The sequence below is a fragment of the Drosophila takahashii genome, chromosome 2L, assembly GCF_030179915.1.
Source record: "Drosophila takahashii strain IR98-3 E-12201 chromosome 2L, DtakHiC1v2, whole genome shotgun sequence".
Taxonomy (NCBI): Eukaryota; Metazoa; Arthropoda; class Insecta; order Diptera; family Drosophilidae; genus Drosophila; species Drosophila takahashii.
Genome location: NC_091678.1, coordinates 7,381,874 through 7,399,334, shown reverse-complemented (window position 1 = coordinate 7,399,334; position 17,461 = coordinate 7,381,874). Strand labels below are relative to the sequence as shown.

Here is a 17,461-nt window from a genome sequence, read left to right as displayed (position 1 = left end):
TCTACGGAGATCTGGGCAATCTTATACATAGAGCATGGGAAATAACTGGTTGGTTAGCTGGCTGATTTATCGGGAGGCAAAAAACTGCCAGGCAGTTGGCCATTCATGCTGCTTACTACAGCTTACAGCTGCTGGCTAACAGCAAAAACATGTTTGTATTGGCTGTGACACGTTTTGAAAGTCAATTAAACGCTTGTAAAATGTAAAATGCATTTATGCAAAGCGAAACGAAACGCACTTCATACGAAACAATGGCGACTCCATCGTCACCCGATGATAAGTTACTTCTACAGTGACGCAACAGTGCGTTAACAGTGACGCAACAGTGGGCGGACGCTAGCGAGCGATCACTGTATCACCCTGTTTCGACCCCACAGAACCAGTTCTCAAGTGTTAATTACACAGAAATTTTTATCTAGCTGGATATCTAGCGGGGAATGTCGTCTAATCTAATGCCAATTCATTCAGTCCGTCGAAAAGGAAAGTTCCGTACTCCGTCATTTACTTTTAAATGCGCAAATGCCTTCATAAAATTTGGCAACCTACAAACAATTGCGGCAACTAAATTTAAATTGCCCCAAAAGAATTATAGCCCCAAGTAAACCGAGGCAAAGCAGGCCGATCCGATCTTAAAACGAGACAAACAAACAAACATCAGATGGTTGTATTTGTCTAAAAAAAAAACGCCAACGACGTCAGCAAGTCACAAGTAGAAGTCTCAGCGGACCGGGCAAATAAATCTGCCAATATAAATAAATCCGCTTTTGGCGGATAGATAGGAAAATCAAATGCCAACCAACCAATTCATTAGGACCGACAGAAATTATTATGGAAAATGCCGCCCACTTTTCCTCGAAATTTATAATAAATACCGGGGAATACAACATGCCGCACGGCCTACGTTGAACAATAAAACTTAACATTATTATATAAAATGTATAGCCCAAAAACAAGGCATGAAAATGAAAACAGACGCCCACAGTCTGAAGCGGCGGAAAACGTGCAGAAAAGCACAAATGCCACAAGTGGAATTCGGTTTTCCAGAGGTGACTAGAAAATGCTCTACTAATCTGAAGGAAATACAAGAATTAGCAACATTTTAGGAAATAAAGTTGTATTAAAGTCTAACGTATTTCCTAAAATGGTGAAAGAATTTAAAAATTTAACTTTTTTAAGAAAAATACTATTTAGTTGTTCTTCAATTCTTCCGTTAAGGTTTATGTCCTTGCTAGTGATCTTTCTTTCTTTGCTGTTATTTAAATGTAAATGTAAATAAATAAAAAAAACAACTTAAAAATGTTTTAAATTTCACTATTCCATTTAATAATGAATGCAATTGAAATTTAAACTTAAAGCTTTTTCAAATCTTCCAACGGAGGTTTGTGTCCTGGCTAAAGAATCTCTTCAGACGTCACAGGCTCTTTGTGTTTGTTGCTATTGCAGTTACTGTTGCCTTTGTTTAGATTAGAATACCGGAGCCGATGATGCACGAGCCATTCCATTGATGAGCTCACTCCAGCACCACCGCCATCAGGTGTGTGTTTTTCTACTGTGAGTACTACGAGTAGTAGATAGATTTGTGTATCTTTTCCGATCACATGACTGCGTGAGCACTTTCTGTTTTTCTTTCCACAGTTGTACTTCTCTCAAATGAACTTTTTAAAGAATTTATCAGTAAAGAACAAATATTTTCCAGATCTCAATTACTTCTAACATATTTTCCTGAGTAATTAGATTTTCTTATCTTAAATATTCATCTTGCAAATTGCGCTTAGTAAGAAACCTGAAAACGTGTTCTATCACTAATTGAAAGTGATTACCAGATTAGCTTTATCTACAACTAACCCCATTCGATAACGTACTTAATTTACTTTAACTGACCTTATTTGATAAGTTAGCTCTCTTGACTTTTTTTAGGACGTTTAAATAGCAGAAACTTTGCTCATTTAAGAAAAACAATTGCAATCAAAGCCGCTTACACTCGATTGTATATCGCCTTTTGTGTTCGAAATGCCCAATTTGGAAAGCGAATCCCCAAAGAGATTAACATTGACCCGTAATTACTTTATATGGATTGCAATTTTAATTAGACTCTCGACTTTGCACAGCTGCATCAGAGCCATAAAAAGTGGGCAGATCAAAACTGAGAGAAAAAAGAGAACAATCTCCGGTGGCTGTTCAAAGGTCTGTCAATTGAGATGGGTTTATAGTTTTGCAACGCACTGTCGGCCGCATGTGGGGAATATTTTATGGCATGATTCAGCTAACGATTTCCGCTGCCAACGCTCTCTCACATGGGTGCAGTATCCCCACCATCACCACCACCCAAGCGTTCGTTTATCATCATCATAGTCCCATAGTCACCACCATGATGATCAGATCTCCAATCTCCGAGAGCCGTGAGCTGTGGGCTGTGGGCGTGGGCCGCCTGCCGCCTCCCTGTCGAGATCGTGCCGCAAACATCGCATCAACTTCTGGCTGGCCGGGCTAAAAATATATATTCGATGGGCTTGCTCCACCCACAAGACTCGATGCAGAAAGCTACAGCCTTCAGCTTGAGCTCCCATCCCTTCCTCATTGGGTTTTCGGATTTTATTTTAAATGTGGCAGCACTAAACTATTTATATAAATTCTAAATTATCTAGTTTCCATTTTTTAAAGGTGAAACAAATCTTAATACATTTTTATATTTAAGAAAATTTAAGAATTTAAGAATAATAGTTTTTCTTCATCTTATTTTTTTCATCTTTTGAAAAACTTGAATTAAAGACCAAACTGTTTGATTTGTTCCCTAAATAGGATATCTCATAAAATAATACAAGAAATATCTTCAGTGGCATGTTTGGAATAATGTCAATTATGATTGGAATCAGCTTTTTCTTTCATTTTTGCCAATCGTTTATGATTGGAAATATTATTTTACGAGGCTGCATCTTTGTGCGTTCGAATGCCGGCCATATAGGGTCTGTGTTACCGAGACTTGCCGACTTCCCCTTCGTGTTTGAAGAGTTTCACATAAAAATGGTTGTTTATTGCAAGGCAGCAGCTAACAAACACAAGGCCAACCTGGAAATTGCTTTGTTCTGGGCCTTCCTTGGTTTTTTTTATTTGTTGCTTCTCCTCACTTTTCGGCTTTTGGCTGAGTGGCAAGCGCGTGCACTTGGCGCCAACTTGGAGCCGCCACATATTGCTGCCTTGGTTTTGCCCCTCGAGCCGAAGAAACCGAGGAAACAGCTAACCGAAACAGGCAACAATTTGATTTCGAAGCGCGACGTCTTCCCTCTCCCACCACTTTTCTCTCCTCTTTCCCGGCGGATGCCACTTGGTTGTCCGCGGTTCGTTTCATAATTTGGTTGGATTTTTTTTTAGTTCAGTCTGGTCTGGTAAGAAATTCATAATTTGTCTGCACCGCAACAGGCTACCGTGCTACGTGGTCATCGTTCTCTGCACCGAGAACAAAAACCGCTAAAATCAAGAAGAAAAGTTTCTGGTTTTGAGAGAATTTTTTTTAAATAAGCATTCTCAATTTCAGTAAAAGTGATCTTGTTTTCAAGTAGAATTATTCTCGAGCCAAATCAAGCGCACTTTACTCTTGATTTCAAGATTTGAGCACACTCAAAAAAGTGAGTAGAAAAAATACTGAAATCAAGAAGATTCGTTCTCAAGTTTTCTCAGTGTGTGTTCTCTGTGATTTTTGTTCCTCCCAAAGAAATAAGAAGCAACAGGTATTTGGCGAATAAAACTTGGCAGCGAATAAAACTATTTGGCTAGCTAAAAGCATATAGTTTTCAATGAATTTCTAACAATAGCTAAATATATCTGCACGTTTTGCATGCCAAAACCGAGACGAGATACAATTGGTGCGATAAAAACCGCCTGTGAAACGCGTGGCGACAGCGGCAAAAACAGCAGCTGTCGCTGGCTATTAAATTGTAATTAAATTATTATCTCGTCGCTGAGAGGGGCGTGGCTAACCCCAGATGCAGGCAACATCCGCCAATTTGTGGGCTTGACTTTTTGTATTTGCAACTACTGAAACTGAAAACTGCAAGCTGTGAATGGCATGCAGTTTCCATTGGGCATGTGTCACTTGTGTTTTTTGTAGCCTTGACAACACGCGACCTGTTCAAATATCTACTTATATATTCGCTAGGAATTCGCATCGTTAATCAACCGTATTGTATCTTTTGCGAGCATTTTAAGGCCTTATACCATTAATAGCTCCTAACTGCGATCTCGTTTCGCGTGTGAATGTTGTGGCTTTGATGGATGGCTGATGGTTTGGGGGTTCTCTTGTAACGAGCTCGTTTGAGCGTAAAAGCGTAAATAAGCGAATGGAATCCGAGAGTTTTGTTTTCCCAGAATTGCGAGCCAATAAACAATAATGGGAATCGGAAAACAATCCCAAGTAGTCAGCAAAACAGTACAGAGAGATCTGTATCCAGCAGAACCAACAGATCCAACAGATCCCCCCGAATGACACACATCCGTTTGGTGCCGAGCTTTACGACTTATAAATGGTCGATAAAAATGTCTAAAAATATGCTAAATACCACGGCGGGGTAAACAAATCACCTTTTGTGCCAGCCACGAAATCACCATAAAAAATATAGCACATTCGGTTTTTATGAATGAACTCAACTGCAAGCGGCTGAATGCAATTAAATGCGAAACGGAACGAAACGAAAAAGTATTGAGCAGGTCGGGGCACTCCAACTAGCCAGAGATCCAGCGATCCATGGGAAAGCCACCCACTCGACCGTAACTCATTCATCTAACGGCTGTCTCCCCCCCTGCGGAAAAACGCACTTAATGCTTTTCTCGATGGCTGTCGCAGGCGGCAAATGGCCGTAAAACTAGCACCCATCGCATAACGCCCACTCCATAACGGTCGAGCTATGTACTCCATGTACTCTGTGCTCAAAAGTTTGGTCAAGTGGCTGAGGCAGCTACCGAGCTACCAACATACCAAGCTACCAAACTACCGAGCAGAAACAGCAGCTTGTAATTAGTTGCAGATTTGCCAGCGACCTGAATCAATTGCCCGAGTTACCGTTAACCAGCTACTTGCTACTTTGAAGCCCGCAACTTGCCCACTCTTCATGCTCAAACGCATTTTCATGGTAGAGTTCCCGCATGCGGCTTATAATCGCGCAGTCAGGATAACTTATTCGTATGATTGATTTAGAGGAGTACCTAACATTAAAGTCGAAAAAAGAATGCTAACGGATGAGACTTTAGATAGATGAGTAACTCCTTTCTAAGTTATAAGGTAAAATTAAAGAGTTCCATATTTATTTTTAAATAGTTAATGAGTATATATTATTTATTTGTTTTTTACGAATATTTTTCAAACTAATCAAGAGGATTAAAGAGGTTATAATAAAATGATATGGTTGTATGCAACAAACTCAGCCGTTGATTAAAGCAATCATTAATGATTGCCATTGAAGGATTAGCCCCGCCTACTCATCAATTTTTAAGTGCACTTTAGTGAAAAATCTTTTGCAACCTACTAAAAGAAGTTTTGGAAAGTATTTAGGGGTCTTTAAGATACATTGTATAAAACATGTTTTAGTATCTGATTGAGAAGTTAGAGCCACTAAACAACATTGAAAGAGTCATTAAATAGGGGATATTTAATAATAGATTTGGAAATTTTATGATACTAGGAAAATGAAGAACCTTATACCCGACTCTACATTTTATCCATGGAAGATACTAATAAAAACTCTCTGTTTTTCCATTACAGCCCGTTCACTGACCTGCTACTGCGATGGTAGCTGTCCAGACAATGTGAGCAATGGAACCTGTGAGACGAGACCCGGTGGCAGTTGCTTCAGTGCCGTCCAGCAGCTGTACGATGAGACGACTGGGATGTACGAGGAGGAGCGCACCTTTGGCTGCATGCCCCCAGAAGACAACGGCGGTTTTCTAATGGTAAGTTATAAATTAAAAATCAATTAAACATTTTAATTAATAAAAATATCTTTACAGTGCAAAGTGGCCGCTGTACCTCACCTGCATGGCAAGAACATCGTGTGCTGCGACAAGGAGGACTTCTGCAACCGCGACCTCTATCCCACCTACACGCCCAAGCTGACCACACCGGCGCCCGATCTGCCCGTGAGCAGCGAATCGGTGCACACACTGGCCGTCTTCGCCTCCATCATCATCTCCCTGTCCGTGTTCATGCTGATCCTGGCCAGCCTGTGCCTCACCTACAAGCGGCGCGAGAAGCTGCGCAAGCAACCGCGTCTGATTAACTCCATGTGTCACACTCAATTGTCCCCGCTTTCCCAACTGGTGGAGCAGAGTTCGGGCTCCGGATCGGGACTGCCACTGCTGGTGCAGCGTACGATTGCCAAGCAGATTCAGATGGTGCGACTGGTGGGCAAGGGACGCTACGGCGAGGTCTGGCTGGCCAAGTGGCGCGACGAGCGGGTGGCCGTCAAGACCTTCTTCACCACCGAAGAGGCTTCCTGGTTCCGTGAGACGGAGATCTATCAAACGGTGCTGATGCGTCACGACAACATCCTCGGCTTCATTGCCGCCGACATCAAGGGCAACGGCAGCTGGACACAGATGCTGCTGATCACCGACTACCACGAGATGGGCAGCCTGCACGATTACCTCTCCATGTCGGTTATCAATCCGCAGAAGCTTCAGTTACTGGCCTTCTCGCTGGCCTCTGGTTTGGCCCACCTGCACGACGAGATCTTTGGAACGCCAGGCAAACCGGCTATTGCACATCGCGACATCAAGAGCAAGAATATACTGGTCAAACGGAACGGACAGTGCGCCATTGCTGATTTTGGACTGGCGGTGAAATACAACTCGGAACTGGATGTCATACACATTGCCCAGAATCCACGTGTCGGCACCCGGCGCTACATGGCTCCCGAGGTTTTGAGCCAACAGCTGGATCCCAAGCAGTTCGAGGAGTTCAAGCGGGCGGATATGTATTCAGTGGGCCTGGTGCTGTGGGAAATGGCACGTCGCTGCTACACACCGATATCGGGAACCAAGACGACCACCTGCGAGGATTACGCCCTGCCGTATCACGATGTTGTGCCCTCGGATCCCACCTTCGAGGATATGCATGCGGTGGTCTGCGTAAAGGGCTTCCGGCCGCCGATACCAACGCGCTGGCAGGAGGACGATGTACTGGCCACCGTCTCCAAAATCATGCTAGAGTGCTGGCACCCGAATCCCACCGTCCGACTGACGGCCCTGCGCGTCAAGAAGACGCTGGGGCGGCTGGAAACAGACTGTCTGATCGATGTGCCCATAAAGATAGTCTAGGCAGCAGCATAGTATCGTTTTAGGTTTGACCTAAGTTGCATTTAGTTTTCTGTTTTTCTGTATCTTTATAAATAGTTAGGTTCTAATCATAAGTTGCCTGTACTTGAGCGGAGCAAAGCAGAGGATCCTTCAGAGGTGCCTACATTATAGGGTTACTTTAATCGCCGCACTGATTGTAAGCTAGAGGATTTAGATTTAGCGCTACTACTTAAGCTAACAGGAGCTAGTTTCTAAGGCCCCCTGCAAAAATCTTTGGTTAGAAAAATGCTTTAACTATTTGAGAAATATAGAGAGTATGTATGATGTACATAAAGTATGAGAACAAAAAAGAAATCAATCAGAATCGAAATTTACATGTAACATACTTTAACTTTTTGTGCCAGCTTTTGTATGCTTTAACTTTACGATTTAAGATCCCCATGCTTCTTCGACCCCCTCAGCATACAACATATATATGTATTTATGTGTTATGTTTGTATCTAGTGTTTAGGTAAAAACTTTGCAGACTTTCGTGCAAGTAAATGCTGCCTTTTGTAAAATCCACGGAATTAGTTGCCTTAAGACAGAGCGTAAAGACAGGAGCCTTCCTCCCACTCTATAAGTAGCACATATTTATATGTATATCCAGAGATATATTAAGGACTATCGAGAAGTGCACTTGTGTCGGCTCTTTTGTTTTGTGTAAATAGCAAAGATGTTTATAGGCCGCTAACCATACAGATATATAGTATATATATTATATATTATCGTTATAAGCGATTCTGTAAATACTATATATGTATCTTTAACTGTAACCGTTTAACTTATCTCTTATCGTTCTTATTATATAAAAAGTAACCTTGCTTAAGCTAGATGTTAGGCTAGATTTGTAAGAGCAAAAAGTAAACTATGTGAACTAGATGGATATGTATCTTTCAGTTTTTTTTCTGTTTCATTATTACTGCGCGCAGACCACAAGAACTAGAGTTTGTATTAAAGCGTTTAGTTAATTTATTTAAAAATAATAAAAAATTATTATTAAACACAAAAGCTTGATTTTTTGGTTGGATTTTTTTGTTTTGTCAGCACACACGATTGCTCCTCTACTCGCCCGCCATCATCTCCATGAATTCTGTAATAGAAAATTTTAATATTTATATATTAATTTTTTAAAAATAACTGGGATAACTAACCATCAAAGTCCACGGTACCGGAGCCATCAGTATCGATCTCAGCAATGATTCCATCCAGATCGCTGGAGGAGAGCTTGTCGTCGAGGGCGGCGAGAATTTCCTTGAGCGTTGAGGTGGTGATGTAACCATTGCCCTCGCGATCGTACAGACGGAAGGCCTCCTTCAGCTCCTTCTGAATGGCCTCGGCGTCCTCCTCCTCCAGGAAATGGGCGGCGATGTTGCAGAAGCCATCGAAGTTCACCTTGCCGGTGTCCTCGGGATCATTGTCGTCGATCAGAGCCTGCAGTTCGCTCTCCTCGAACATCTGGCCCATGCTATTGAGGATCGTCTTCAGGCGCAGCGTCTCGATGAAGCCCGTCTTTTGTGTGTCGAACATTTGGAATGCCTTGCGCATGATGTCCATTTTCTCATCGTCCTCCTAAAAGGGGGTTATCCAAATAGAAATTAGCCATCACATCACATCATAAACGATTGCACAATCTATGCCCAGAAGAAACTACACCCGATAGATACCATTTTGTATCTGTTGTGACGACAATTTGCGAGCGAGCGATGGTATTCCAATCTCCAATGCGTTCCAACTGCGTTGGCCTGCGGGCGCGCACTAAACCGATCGCCTGGCCAAGATCATTATTTATAAACAACAAATTTCGCTTAGTGGAAGCGTCACTCATACGCAGCGTTGTCGGCAGAGGAGCAGAGCATCCCATCCATGGGTTATTGTTGGTTTGGCTTTTCGGCAAAGCACTTTATTAACAGCCATTGGAATGTGAACTGAGGTGGAGGTGGCTGTGAAGGTGGAGATGGAGGCGGATGCGGAGACTGATTCTGGCCAGACGCTGATCTAAATCAGATCAAAGTGTTACAGGTGCACTGCCTGTTCTCTTGGTTCTGTTGGGTTGGGTTATTGGTTGGGGGCCTTAAGGTCGTTCGTCGGCCGAACGGCGACGTCATCTCCATCATCTTTTGGCGCTGGCAGCCGGAAAAACGAGCGCACAGCGCACGCCACAATTATGCAAAGAGCAGAGGAGCAGCAACAGCAGATACAGATACATTATACAGATATAGGTACACCCTCGCATCCATATCTCTTCATAAGTACATACATATATAGGCGGCCTGGTCGGTCACTCAGTCAGTCACTAAAAATCGACTATAAACGTCTTCACAATCAGTCACAAAATCAGCGCGATTTTCTCACGGTAATTGTATTTTTAGTACTTTATAGCAATTTTTGTCCATATGATCATGAGTGTGGGCCAGATGCCGATGGTTGCTGCTGGTAGTCCACAGCCGATTCCACACAGGCTCTTTGCGGCTAGCTGACTACCAGTAGGTGACTACTAGTGCTGCGGTTAGCCACACACCCATCCGAACCTCCTCCTCCTCCCCCTTCACTCTTTGCAAAAATGTTGATTTGGTTTTATATTTTTGCTTTAAAACAAACAAACAGGCATTCAGGCGGGCAAATGGACATCAAGCAAGATGGACAGGCCAGTTGGAATGGGGAGAGGGGTTCTTGTTTTTAGGAATGGGTTCGGTTTTTGGATTCGGACGGGGTAACCTTCCTGCGGCATTTTTTGGCAAAGGCAATGGCAGGCAGTACTAGCTTTGATGGTCATTTGAGTTTTATTATTTATGACAAAACGAGAAACACTTTTGGAATGTCCCACCATGCATAGGTTGGGATGGTATAATGGGGTATAAGGTATAAGGGGTTCCTGAGTTCCTCTAGAGAGTGCACTCACACACCGACACCTCGATTGTTTTTGCATAATTTCGTTTTCCCCTGTATAAATAGCACGAGTGTTGGCCACACTCGTGGCATAAGTTCTAATTCGGACGCTGACAGTTTGGTGGCATGAAATTTAAGGCTAGATTTACGACGTAATTACCACTGCAAATTGTACTGGCCAGGAGCGAAGTCAATGCTACTGGGGCGAAACGCTAATTATGATCTTTAAACATATTTTTGCTCTTATAAAAAATTTGTTTAAGAGTTATCTAAAATCTGAAAATAGTGCAAAAGTACTTAGCGTTTTACTTGTTTTTTAAAAATGACTAAAAACCTGGATTTTTGCTAAAAATATGATTCAAAAAAATTTTTTTTTGTTATAACTTGGCCAAAAATGATACAAAATCCAAAAATTTAAGTTTTTTATAATGCTTATAATCCAACATTTTGATTCCTATCAGTTTTCAGTTCATTTAAAAAACTAAATATATTGTTAAATTTTCCCATTTTTAGATTTCATGATTTTTTGCACAAAAAGGCCAAAATTAAATATTCTAATTACATATTTACATTGATTTCGCTAAACATTTTTGTTTTCTTTGATTTTTTTTTAGCGCCCCACGTTGGGCGCCAACTTGCAAAAACTTTTGCAATTATAAAAGCTTTCCGGTCTCCTTTCCGGCCGAACGAAACGAAATTGATTAAGGCCACCTAGAGCGTTTAAAGTAAAAACTAAAATTAGAAGGGATTTTATAGGAATAGGGAAATGATGAACAAGTTGTGGTCTTTCCTTTTTTTGTTAGGTAAGTGCTGCGCCCTTCATAAAAACTTAGCACAGTAACAATCCTTTTCTTAGGCTTTTCAATTCTTATGATTGTGGCTGGCTTAGAAGATGAGGAATCGAACTGCTTTGCCCTGCGTGACGAAGCGTGTCCCAATGCCAACATTACCTTTTGGCTCTACACGTAAGAGCGATAAGAAAGGTTATTAATAGGTTACTCTGATTTATCCGTTGAAACCCACAGAAAAGAAAAACCGGAGGGATTGGAGATCTCACCATTTAGCATTCCCGTACTTGAATTTCTACCCATGAAATCGCTCAAGGTGCTGATCCATGGATTCAATGGTCACCGCAACTATACGCCCAACGTCCAGTTACGTCCTCGATTTATCAAGCTGGATATAAATGTGATATCCTTGGACTTTCAAAAACTGGCTAATGAACCCTGCTACTCGGAGGCAGTTCACAATGCCAAGTACGTGGGTCGCTGTATTGCCCAATTGCTGCGATTGCTACTCGAAAGCAAATTGGTCGCGAATAAGGATGTGCATCTTATCGGTTTGGGTTTGGGTGCCCATGTGGCGGGATTCGTGGGCCAGTTTATGCCGGAACATAAGTTGGAACATATCACTGCCCTCGATCCGGCCAAACCTCTTTACTTGGTCAACGATACGGCCCAGAAACTTGATCCCACTGATGCCAAATTCGTGGACGTTGTGCACACGGATGTGCTGATGCTCGGCCTTCTGGAGGCAGTGGGCCACGTGGACTTCTACTTGAACATGGGCGTAGAGCAACCTAATTGTGGGCCGGTGAATCAAAGTAAGTCCAAGTAATTCACTAGGTCGTATGTTTCTTTTCCTACTTTTTATTTTCCAGTGGAAACCCATTTTTGTTACCATAACCGAGCCGCTGATTACTACGCCGAATCCATTTCGTCAAATGCCGGCTTTTATGGCTTCTACTGTCCCAACTACAAGAGTTTTGCGACAGGGGCCTGTGTTCCCAAGAAGGATATAGAACCGATGGGTTTCTACGCTCATCCAGAGTAAGTTGAATAACCAAGTTTTCGAAAGATTTTCGTGATGGAACCTAACTTATTTCAGAGCCAGGGGCAGGTATTTTCTGGAGACCAATAATGGACCGCCTTATGCAAAGGGGACAAACTATAAGAATATTAATCGTCAGCTCAAAGGTCGCACTTTCATGAACGATGAACTCATAGACCAACTCTTTGAAAACAAAGCTGATGCTTAGAAATATGGGTTACTAAAATGTGATTAACCAATCCAATAACCTATTTTAAATAAATAAATTGGAAAATATGTTTTTTGCTGTTAGGAAAAATCTTTTTACAAGTTTAGCAATGATTGACATTTCAGTATTTGACCCTGTTTTCTTATTTTTTGTTGTTAACCCCTTCAAAAAAACTTATTTTTGTGCCTAATCTTAATTTTCAAGTGAAATACTGTCGACATACACACATGTTTTGGCTGGTTTTTTGCCCACCTTTGCAATCAACAGGAGGAGCACCTCCGCCAGCCATGTCAACAACTCGTTTAGCCAGGTGACAGATGCCAAGAAAAAGAATGTGCATGAAAATAAAAAGTATACGGGGAAAGCAATTTCACGCGCCTTTGGCTTTTCATTTGAAACGAAACATAATGGAATTTAGTCGGTTGCGAGGGGCGGCAAATGAAGTCAAACTAACTGAAACAAACGAAATGCAAGGAAACTAGCAGGCAAACAAGTGTTTGCATTCCGTCGCCAAGAAGCGACGACAGACTCCAAATCAAAACAGGCGGCGGAGTTTGATCGATAAAAGTCAAACGGAACGCCCAAAACTTGGGGCTAATCAGAAACGGTGTGAATAGTAAGTCGGTAGTTAGTTAGCTGTGGAGTCCTCAACAGAACGGTCGATCGATTGCGATGGAGGAGCTGCAGGATGCCAGCATCCATCACATGACCGCCAAGGTAATCGCGGCCATCAAGAACACAAAGAGCTATGAGCCCATCTACAAGGAGCTGCAGAAGTTGGTCTGCAATCCCAGCGTGGACACCCACGACATGCGCAACACCCTGGAGGATGCCATCAAGAGCGCCGGCTTGGAGACGGAGATCCGGAACATTGTCTACAATCTGGTGCGGAGTCGCTTGGCCAAACCCGATGACAAGTCCCTGGCGAATAAGCAGGGAGCGGTGGGTATTATTGTTAGCCTTAATAAAACAGTCCTTTAATACGTTTAGAAATAGTTTCTTTAACAAACCGATGTTTAAGGTCCGTTTTCTAATCCACCGGTTAAACTGCAAGTAGGTTTCATTTGATTAGATCTTATCTTTCTGTTTAAACCACATTTCACCTTTCGAACCTTATTAAAACATTCATTTATTTGTTCAGAATGAGTTTGAGTAAAACAAACTAAAATTTAAGGTCCGTTTTCTAATCCACCGGTTAAACAAAAAGTAGGTTTAATATGATTAGATCTTACCTTTTTGTTTGAAACACATATCATTTTACGAACATTAATATAACAGTCATCTATTTGTTCAGAAAAAGTTTCTTTAACAAACTTAGGTTTAAGGTCCGTTTTCTAATTCACCGGTTAAACTAAAATTAGGTTTCATTTGATTATATTTTACCGTTCTGTTCAACCCACATATCACCTTACAAAGGTATTCTTTTCTATACCTATCATTCCAACATTCCGATTTTTACCCAAAACAAGTTACAATTCTGTTCTTTAAGTTCAACCTTTATAATAAAATAAGAGAAATAAAATGATGATTTCATCAGAAACCTCTCAAAGTGGAGCAAATATGGAGCTTTCAACCAGCTCTTTAACTTTATGCACTTTAGTATGTAGTCTTTGGGCAAGGAAATTTAAATTAATTATTAATTTACTTATTTTTCTCATAGAAACCCACCGTTAGTGATCCTCTTGGCTATTTAAAAAGGGCCGGAGTTCTTTGGGATCGAAGGGTTAGAAAGAGCTTGAATGCCATGTGTACAGAGCTGAAGGTTCCACTGCATGGACAACCGAGGATCAGTGCCGATCGAGAGGACTTTATGGCCAAGTGGAACGAACTGAGCAACTATAATATGGGTGGGTAACTTCGAGATTTCCAAACTGACATCACACTTAAGGTCGAAACCCTAGATCTGGCCAACTATAGACCGGTTTACGCACCCAAAGATCTACTGGAGGTGCTACTCTCGCTGAAAGGACCCGCCAAAACCACCGAGAATACAGAGTGAGCCTTGTAATCCATTAGCAATTAAATATTAAAATACTTTATAATATTTTTTAACCAGTCAAATACCACAGTGGGAGTTCTCGCACATTGCCTTGCCCGTGAAGAACTTGTTTGAGCTACGTGCCCATTATGCGGATCTCCTACGAAGTGATGGCTACTTGGGAGTGCCCGATCTCACGGTCCAATGTCAGCGGATTCTGGAGGGGAGGCATGCACCCATGTGTCAGCAGTTCCTGAAGAAGGGTTGCACCCCGGCACCCTATAGAGGAGCTCTTTGGGCCTCTGTACTAGACAGCAAGTTGCACGACTATGTAATGGAATCAATTAACCCTCGGTTAACCCTTTGCTAAATTTTTGATATATATAATCCCTTATAGGACATTGATTACTGGCAGAAGCTGCGCAATGCTGTCTGGACCACCGATCATATCGTAGACAAACTGGTCTTCAAGGATATCCAGTTAACTGCCTCCAATGACGACCAGTACTTTGTGTTCGAGGACGTACTGTACCAGGTGCTGCTCTGCTTCTCCCGAGACACGGACATCGGTGGCTGTGTGGAGTACGAGACCTTTCCGGTGAAGGGCAAGACGTACGAGGGTCCGCCCTCGGGCGTGGTGCCCTTCCATGGCATCTGCATGTTCGCCGCCCCCTTCTGCTATCTCTACGACTCGCCGGTGAATCTGTACTACACATTTAGGGCCTTCTACATCCGCTACTGCCATCGCTTGACCACGATCAATACTCATCCGCAGGGTATCGTGAGTTTGTGCCTGCTGTTCGAGAAGCTCTTGCAGACCTACGAACCGCAGTTGTGGTCTCATTTCCGGGAGCTGCAGATTCAGCCGTAAGTTGGAATGGTGGGAGGTTCTTATTTACCTAATATATCTACCCAATAGTCTAAGGGTCGTCTTCAAGTGGCTGATGCGCGCTTTTTCCGGACATTTACCACCCGACCAACTGCTGGTTCTCTGGGATCTGGTAAGTAACTTTGAAACCTATCTTTATCCTTCCTTGGTTTTGATAACCCACTTTCCCTCCCAGATCCTTGGCTTCGATAGCCTGGAGATCCTGCCGCTATTCGCCATCATTATCCTGAGTTTCAGAAAAGAGAGCATCATGCAGGTGGCCTCCTTAGACAGCATCGAAGCCATTCTGGCGGATCTGTCCTCTATAAAGGTGCTGCCCCTAGTTCAATTAGCCCTCAGTCGGGACTAAAAGTGTAATACTAGTCAAGTTACCAAATTAAAGTATTAAAAGTGTTGAAAAAATAAAATAATATTAGCTTTACAAAGTATATTTGATAAGATACAAAGCAGCAATGAGGTATTTGTCTATTTGCGATCCACAAAGTCCAGCCAAACGCCCCCTTTCAAGGCAGCCATAAAATATGTGTCATCAAACTGATTATCCGTGCGTGTTTTGGGATTGACCTTGATGTCAAAGTTCCGCAAGATCTCCACCAGGGCGGCTTTAACTTGGGTGAGTGCGAACCGCATGCCTAGAATTACAGATTGTTTTTTAAAGATTTCCCTTTTCACCTTTGGCTAGGTAACCCACCTGGACAAATACGCGGTCCATCGCCGAAACCAAAGTAAACACCCTGATCTCGGTACTTCTTGGCTCCGCCATTGACGTCCAGGAATCGCTGGGGCTTGAAGGACTGCGGATCCTCGTAGTACTGAGGATCGTAATGGAAGGCGTTGGCTGGAATAATGACCACATCACCCGGATAAACCTTAACGCCTACTCCATTTTTGTTTAGGAACTCGTAGGGCTTAGTGACCACCTTGCGGGCAGCCGTCAGGGGAGAGAAAAGTCGTAGGGTTTCTGCAAGTAAATAAACCTTTTTAGTAAGTTCATATATGAACCCCCTATGAGAATCCCAACTTACCATTAATGCAGGCCTCAATAAAAGGTAGTTCACTCAACTGTTCAAAGGTCAACTCCGCAGTTCCTATTTCCTCCCTTAACTTCCTCTGCTCCTCAGGATTGCGTCCCAGGAGTAGCAAAGCATGGGTCAGCACCTGAGCGGTGGTCTCAAATCCATCGGTGAGGAAGGTCATGGTATGTGAGGTCAACTCCACGGCGTCCAGTCCCTTCTTCTCCTGCAACTGCAGCATGTAGTTGAGGAAGTCGTCGCGCTGTTGTCCCGGATTCTCCCGCCTCACTTGGATGCACTTCCTCATGATATCGAAGAAGAACTCCTCCACGTCCTTGGCGAACAGACCAACGCTGTAGAAGTTTCGGATCGGTGGCCATAGATTGGCCACCACTGTGTACAAGATGAATCCAAAGGACTGCTCAAAGACTCGCTTAATCATTCCCACGAGAGGTGTGGGATTATCAGTGAAACTCTGGGCGGAGATACCCAAAACACAATCAGAAACCACTTCGGTGGTATAGTGCAAGCACAATTCCTTGGTATTCAAACCATCCGAGGAGGCCATTCGTTGCTGTCGTTTAATGTAATCAGCAAAGGATTTACAAACGCGTTGCGAAACAGGATAGGAAGCTTTGACCTTGGGGGATAGATAGATAAAATCCTTCAAATGAGATAATAATAATAACCTTACCCTATTTGCCGAAAGTCCGGGTGTAACCTCCGCGCGTCTTTCCTTCCAGGATTCACCTGTCAATATGAACGGGTTGTTGGCCAGAATCTTGTCCACCTTTTTGCTAGTCTGTTGGTCAGGTTATATAAAAATCCAATCTCAAGATCAGAACTTAATCATTCCCACTTACAAACTTGGACATCTCATTGTCGTGGAAGCTGCGAAAATCGCTAACGAAAATTTTGTGAGCATATTCCGGACTTGTGACCAAAAGTTGTGGCATTCTAGTTTGGAATACCCCCACAATGCTATCGGTGTTTTTGTACTGTCTGAAAATGCAATCAGTAAAAAGTTAACTAGCTCTACTATCTTATATTTAACAACCCCTTACTCGTATATCTCATCGATGTCGTAGACCACGTTGCGCTTCTGGGTAAAAACGCTGGGGAAACTGCCCACGAAAGGCCATGATTTGGCCGAGGGAATGCCTCGCTTCTTCCAGTAGTTAAAGTTCCAGATCAGAAAGACATAGATCAAGGCCAGAAAGGCCGCGATTACGAAAAGAACCGTCGAAACACAGGGACACATGGCACAACCGGTCGCGAACGCGGATGGAAACCAACTGAGTCGCTCAATTGGGCAAGCTCAGTTATTTAAA

At 42.8% G+C, this 17,461-nt stretch overlaps 5 protein-coding genes across 8 annotated transcripts in view; 3 read left to right on the top strand and 2 right to left on the bottom strand.

Annotated features, from left to right (window-relative positions):
• Positions 1-8,334, top strand: part of tkv (serine/threonine receptor kinase thickveins) — a 58,091-nt gene extending 49,757 nt beyond the window's left edge. For both annotated transcript variants that reach the window (XM_017151020.3, XM_017151021.3), the window contains 2 exons: positions 5,753-5,940; positions 5,998-8,334. In XM_017151020.3, the coding sequence (XP_017006509.2) occupies positions 5,753-5,940; positions 5,998-7,305 (1,496 nt within the window). In that variant the 3' untranslated portion in view covers positions 7,306-8,334. The remainder of the gene's footprint in view (positions 1-5,752; positions 5,941-5,997) is intronic.
• Positions 8,272-10,332, bottom strand: TpnC25D (Troponin C at 25D). 2 transcript variants are annotated; one of them, XM_070211470.1, is made up of 3 exons: positions 10,226-10,332; positions 8,478-8,895; positions 8,272-8,416 (listed from the first exon to the last, which is right to left on the bottom strand). In XM_070211470.1, the coding sequence occupies exons 1-3, from the start codon at positions 10,250-10,252 to the stop codon at positions 8,388-8,390; spliced, it is 474 nt and encodes a 157-aa protein (XP_070067571.1). In that variant the 5' UTR covers positions 10,253-10,332; the 3' UTR covers positions 8,272-8,387. The 2 variants fall into 2 exon arrangements, with proteins under 2 accessions (XP_070067571.1, XP_017006520.1); XM_017151031.3 differs by lacking the exon at positions 10,226-10,332 and adding an exon at positions 8,991-9,368.
• A 575-nt stretch (positions 10,333-10,907) lies between these two features.
• LOC108063817 (inactive pancreatic lipase-related protein 1) lies at positions 10,908-12,318 on the top strand. Its single transcript, XM_017151030.3, has 5 exons — positions 10,908-11,015; positions 11,069-11,177; positions 11,238-11,815; positions 11,873-12,041; positions 12,100-12,318. The coding sequence occupies exons 1-5, from the start codon at positions 10,979-10,981 to the stop codon at positions 12,248-12,250; spliced, it is 1,044 nt and encodes a 347-aa protein (XP_017006519.2). The 5' UTR covers positions 10,908-10,978; the 3' UTR covers positions 12,251-12,318.
• Positions 12,319-12,591: 273 nt separating this feature from the next.
• LOC108063812 (TBC1 domain family member 19) lies at positions 12,592-15,542 on the top strand. 2 transcript variants are annotated; one of them, XM_017151023.3, is made up of 7 exons: positions 12,592-13,192; positions 13,911-14,097; positions 14,152-14,245; positions 14,307-14,559; positions 14,626-15,095; positions 15,148-15,229; positions 15,293-15,542. In XM_017151023.3, the coding sequence occupies exons 1-7, from the start codon at positions 12,923-12,925 to the stop codon at positions 15,464-15,466; spliced, it is 1,530 nt and encodes a 509-aa protein (XP_017006512.2). In that variant the 5' UTR covers positions 12,592-12,922; the 3' UTR covers positions 15,467-15,542. The 2 variants fall into 2 exon arrangements, with proteins under 2 accessions (XP_017006512.2, XP_070067570.1); XM_070211469.1 differs by lacking the exon at positions 12,592-13,192 and adding an exon at positions 13,702-13,849.
• On the bottom strand, positions 15,530-17,410 carry LOC108063815 (probable cytochrome P450 28d1). Its single transcript, XM_017151028.2, has 6 exons — positions 17,195-17,410; positions 16,994-17,132; positions 16,825-16,932; positions 16,143-16,770; positions 15,809-16,078; positions 15,530-15,749 (listed from the first exon to the last, which is right to left on the bottom strand). The coding sequence occupies exons 1-6, from the start codon at positions 17,389-17,391 to the stop codon at positions 15,583-15,585; spliced, it is 1,509 nt and encodes a 502-aa protein (XP_017006517.2). The 5' UTR covers positions 17,392-17,410; the 3' UTR covers positions 15,530-15,582.
• Positions 17,411-17,461: the final 51 nt, after the last annotated feature.

Excerpts from the sequence above, each read along its gene's own strand:
- TpnC25D (XM_070211470.1), bottom strand. The coding sequence starts at position 10,252 with ATGCAAAAACAATCGAGGTGTCGGTGT. Across the intron at positions 8,896-10,225 it reads AACAATCGAGGTGTCGGTGT|GAGGACGATGAGAAAATGGA; the intron begins GTGAGTGCACTC and ends ACCCCCTTTTAG. Across the intron at positions 8,417-8,477 it reads CGGTACCGTGGACTTTGATG|AATTCATGGAGATGATGGCG; the intron begins GTTAGTTATCCC and ends TTTCTATTACAG.
- LOC108063817 (XM_017151030.3), top strand. The coding sequence starts at position 10,979 with ATGATGAACAAGTTGTGGTCTTTCCTTTTTTTGTTAG. Across the intron at positions 11,016-11,068 it reads GTCTTTCCTTTTTTTGTTAG|GCTTTTCAATTCTTATGATT; the intron begins GTAAGTGCTGCG and ends TCCTTTTCTTAG. Across the intron at positions 12,042-12,099 it reads GGTTTCTACGCTCATCCAGA|AGCCAGGGGCAGGTATTTTC; the intron begins GTAAGTTGAATA and ends AACTTATTTCAG.
- LOC108063812 (XM_017151023.3), top strand. The coding sequence starts at position 12,923 with ATGGAGGAGCTGCAGGATGCCAGCATCCATCACATGACCGCCAAGGTA. Across the intron at positions 13,193-13,910 it reads TGGCGAATAAGCAGGGAGCG|AAACCCACCGTTAGTGATCC; the intron begins GTGGGTATTATT and ends TTTTTCTCATAG. Across the intron at positions 15,230-15,292 it reads TGCTGGTTCTCTGGGATCTG|ATCCTTGGCTTCGATAGCCT; the intron begins GTAAGTAACTTT and ends TTTCCCTCCCAG.
- LOC108063815 (XM_017151028.2), bottom strand. The coding sequence starts at position 17,391 with ATGTGTCCCTGTGTTTCGACGGTTCTTTTCGTAATCGCGGCCTTTCTG. Across the intron at positions 16,079-16,142 it reads TATTGAGGCCTGCATTAATG|AAACCCTACGACTTTTCTCT; the intron begins GTAAGTTGGGAT and ends ATTTACTTGCAG. Across the intron at positions 15,750-15,808 it reads TGGACCGCGTATTTGTCCAG|GCATGCGGTTCGCACTCACC; the intron begins GTGGGTTACCTA and ends CTGTAATTCTAG.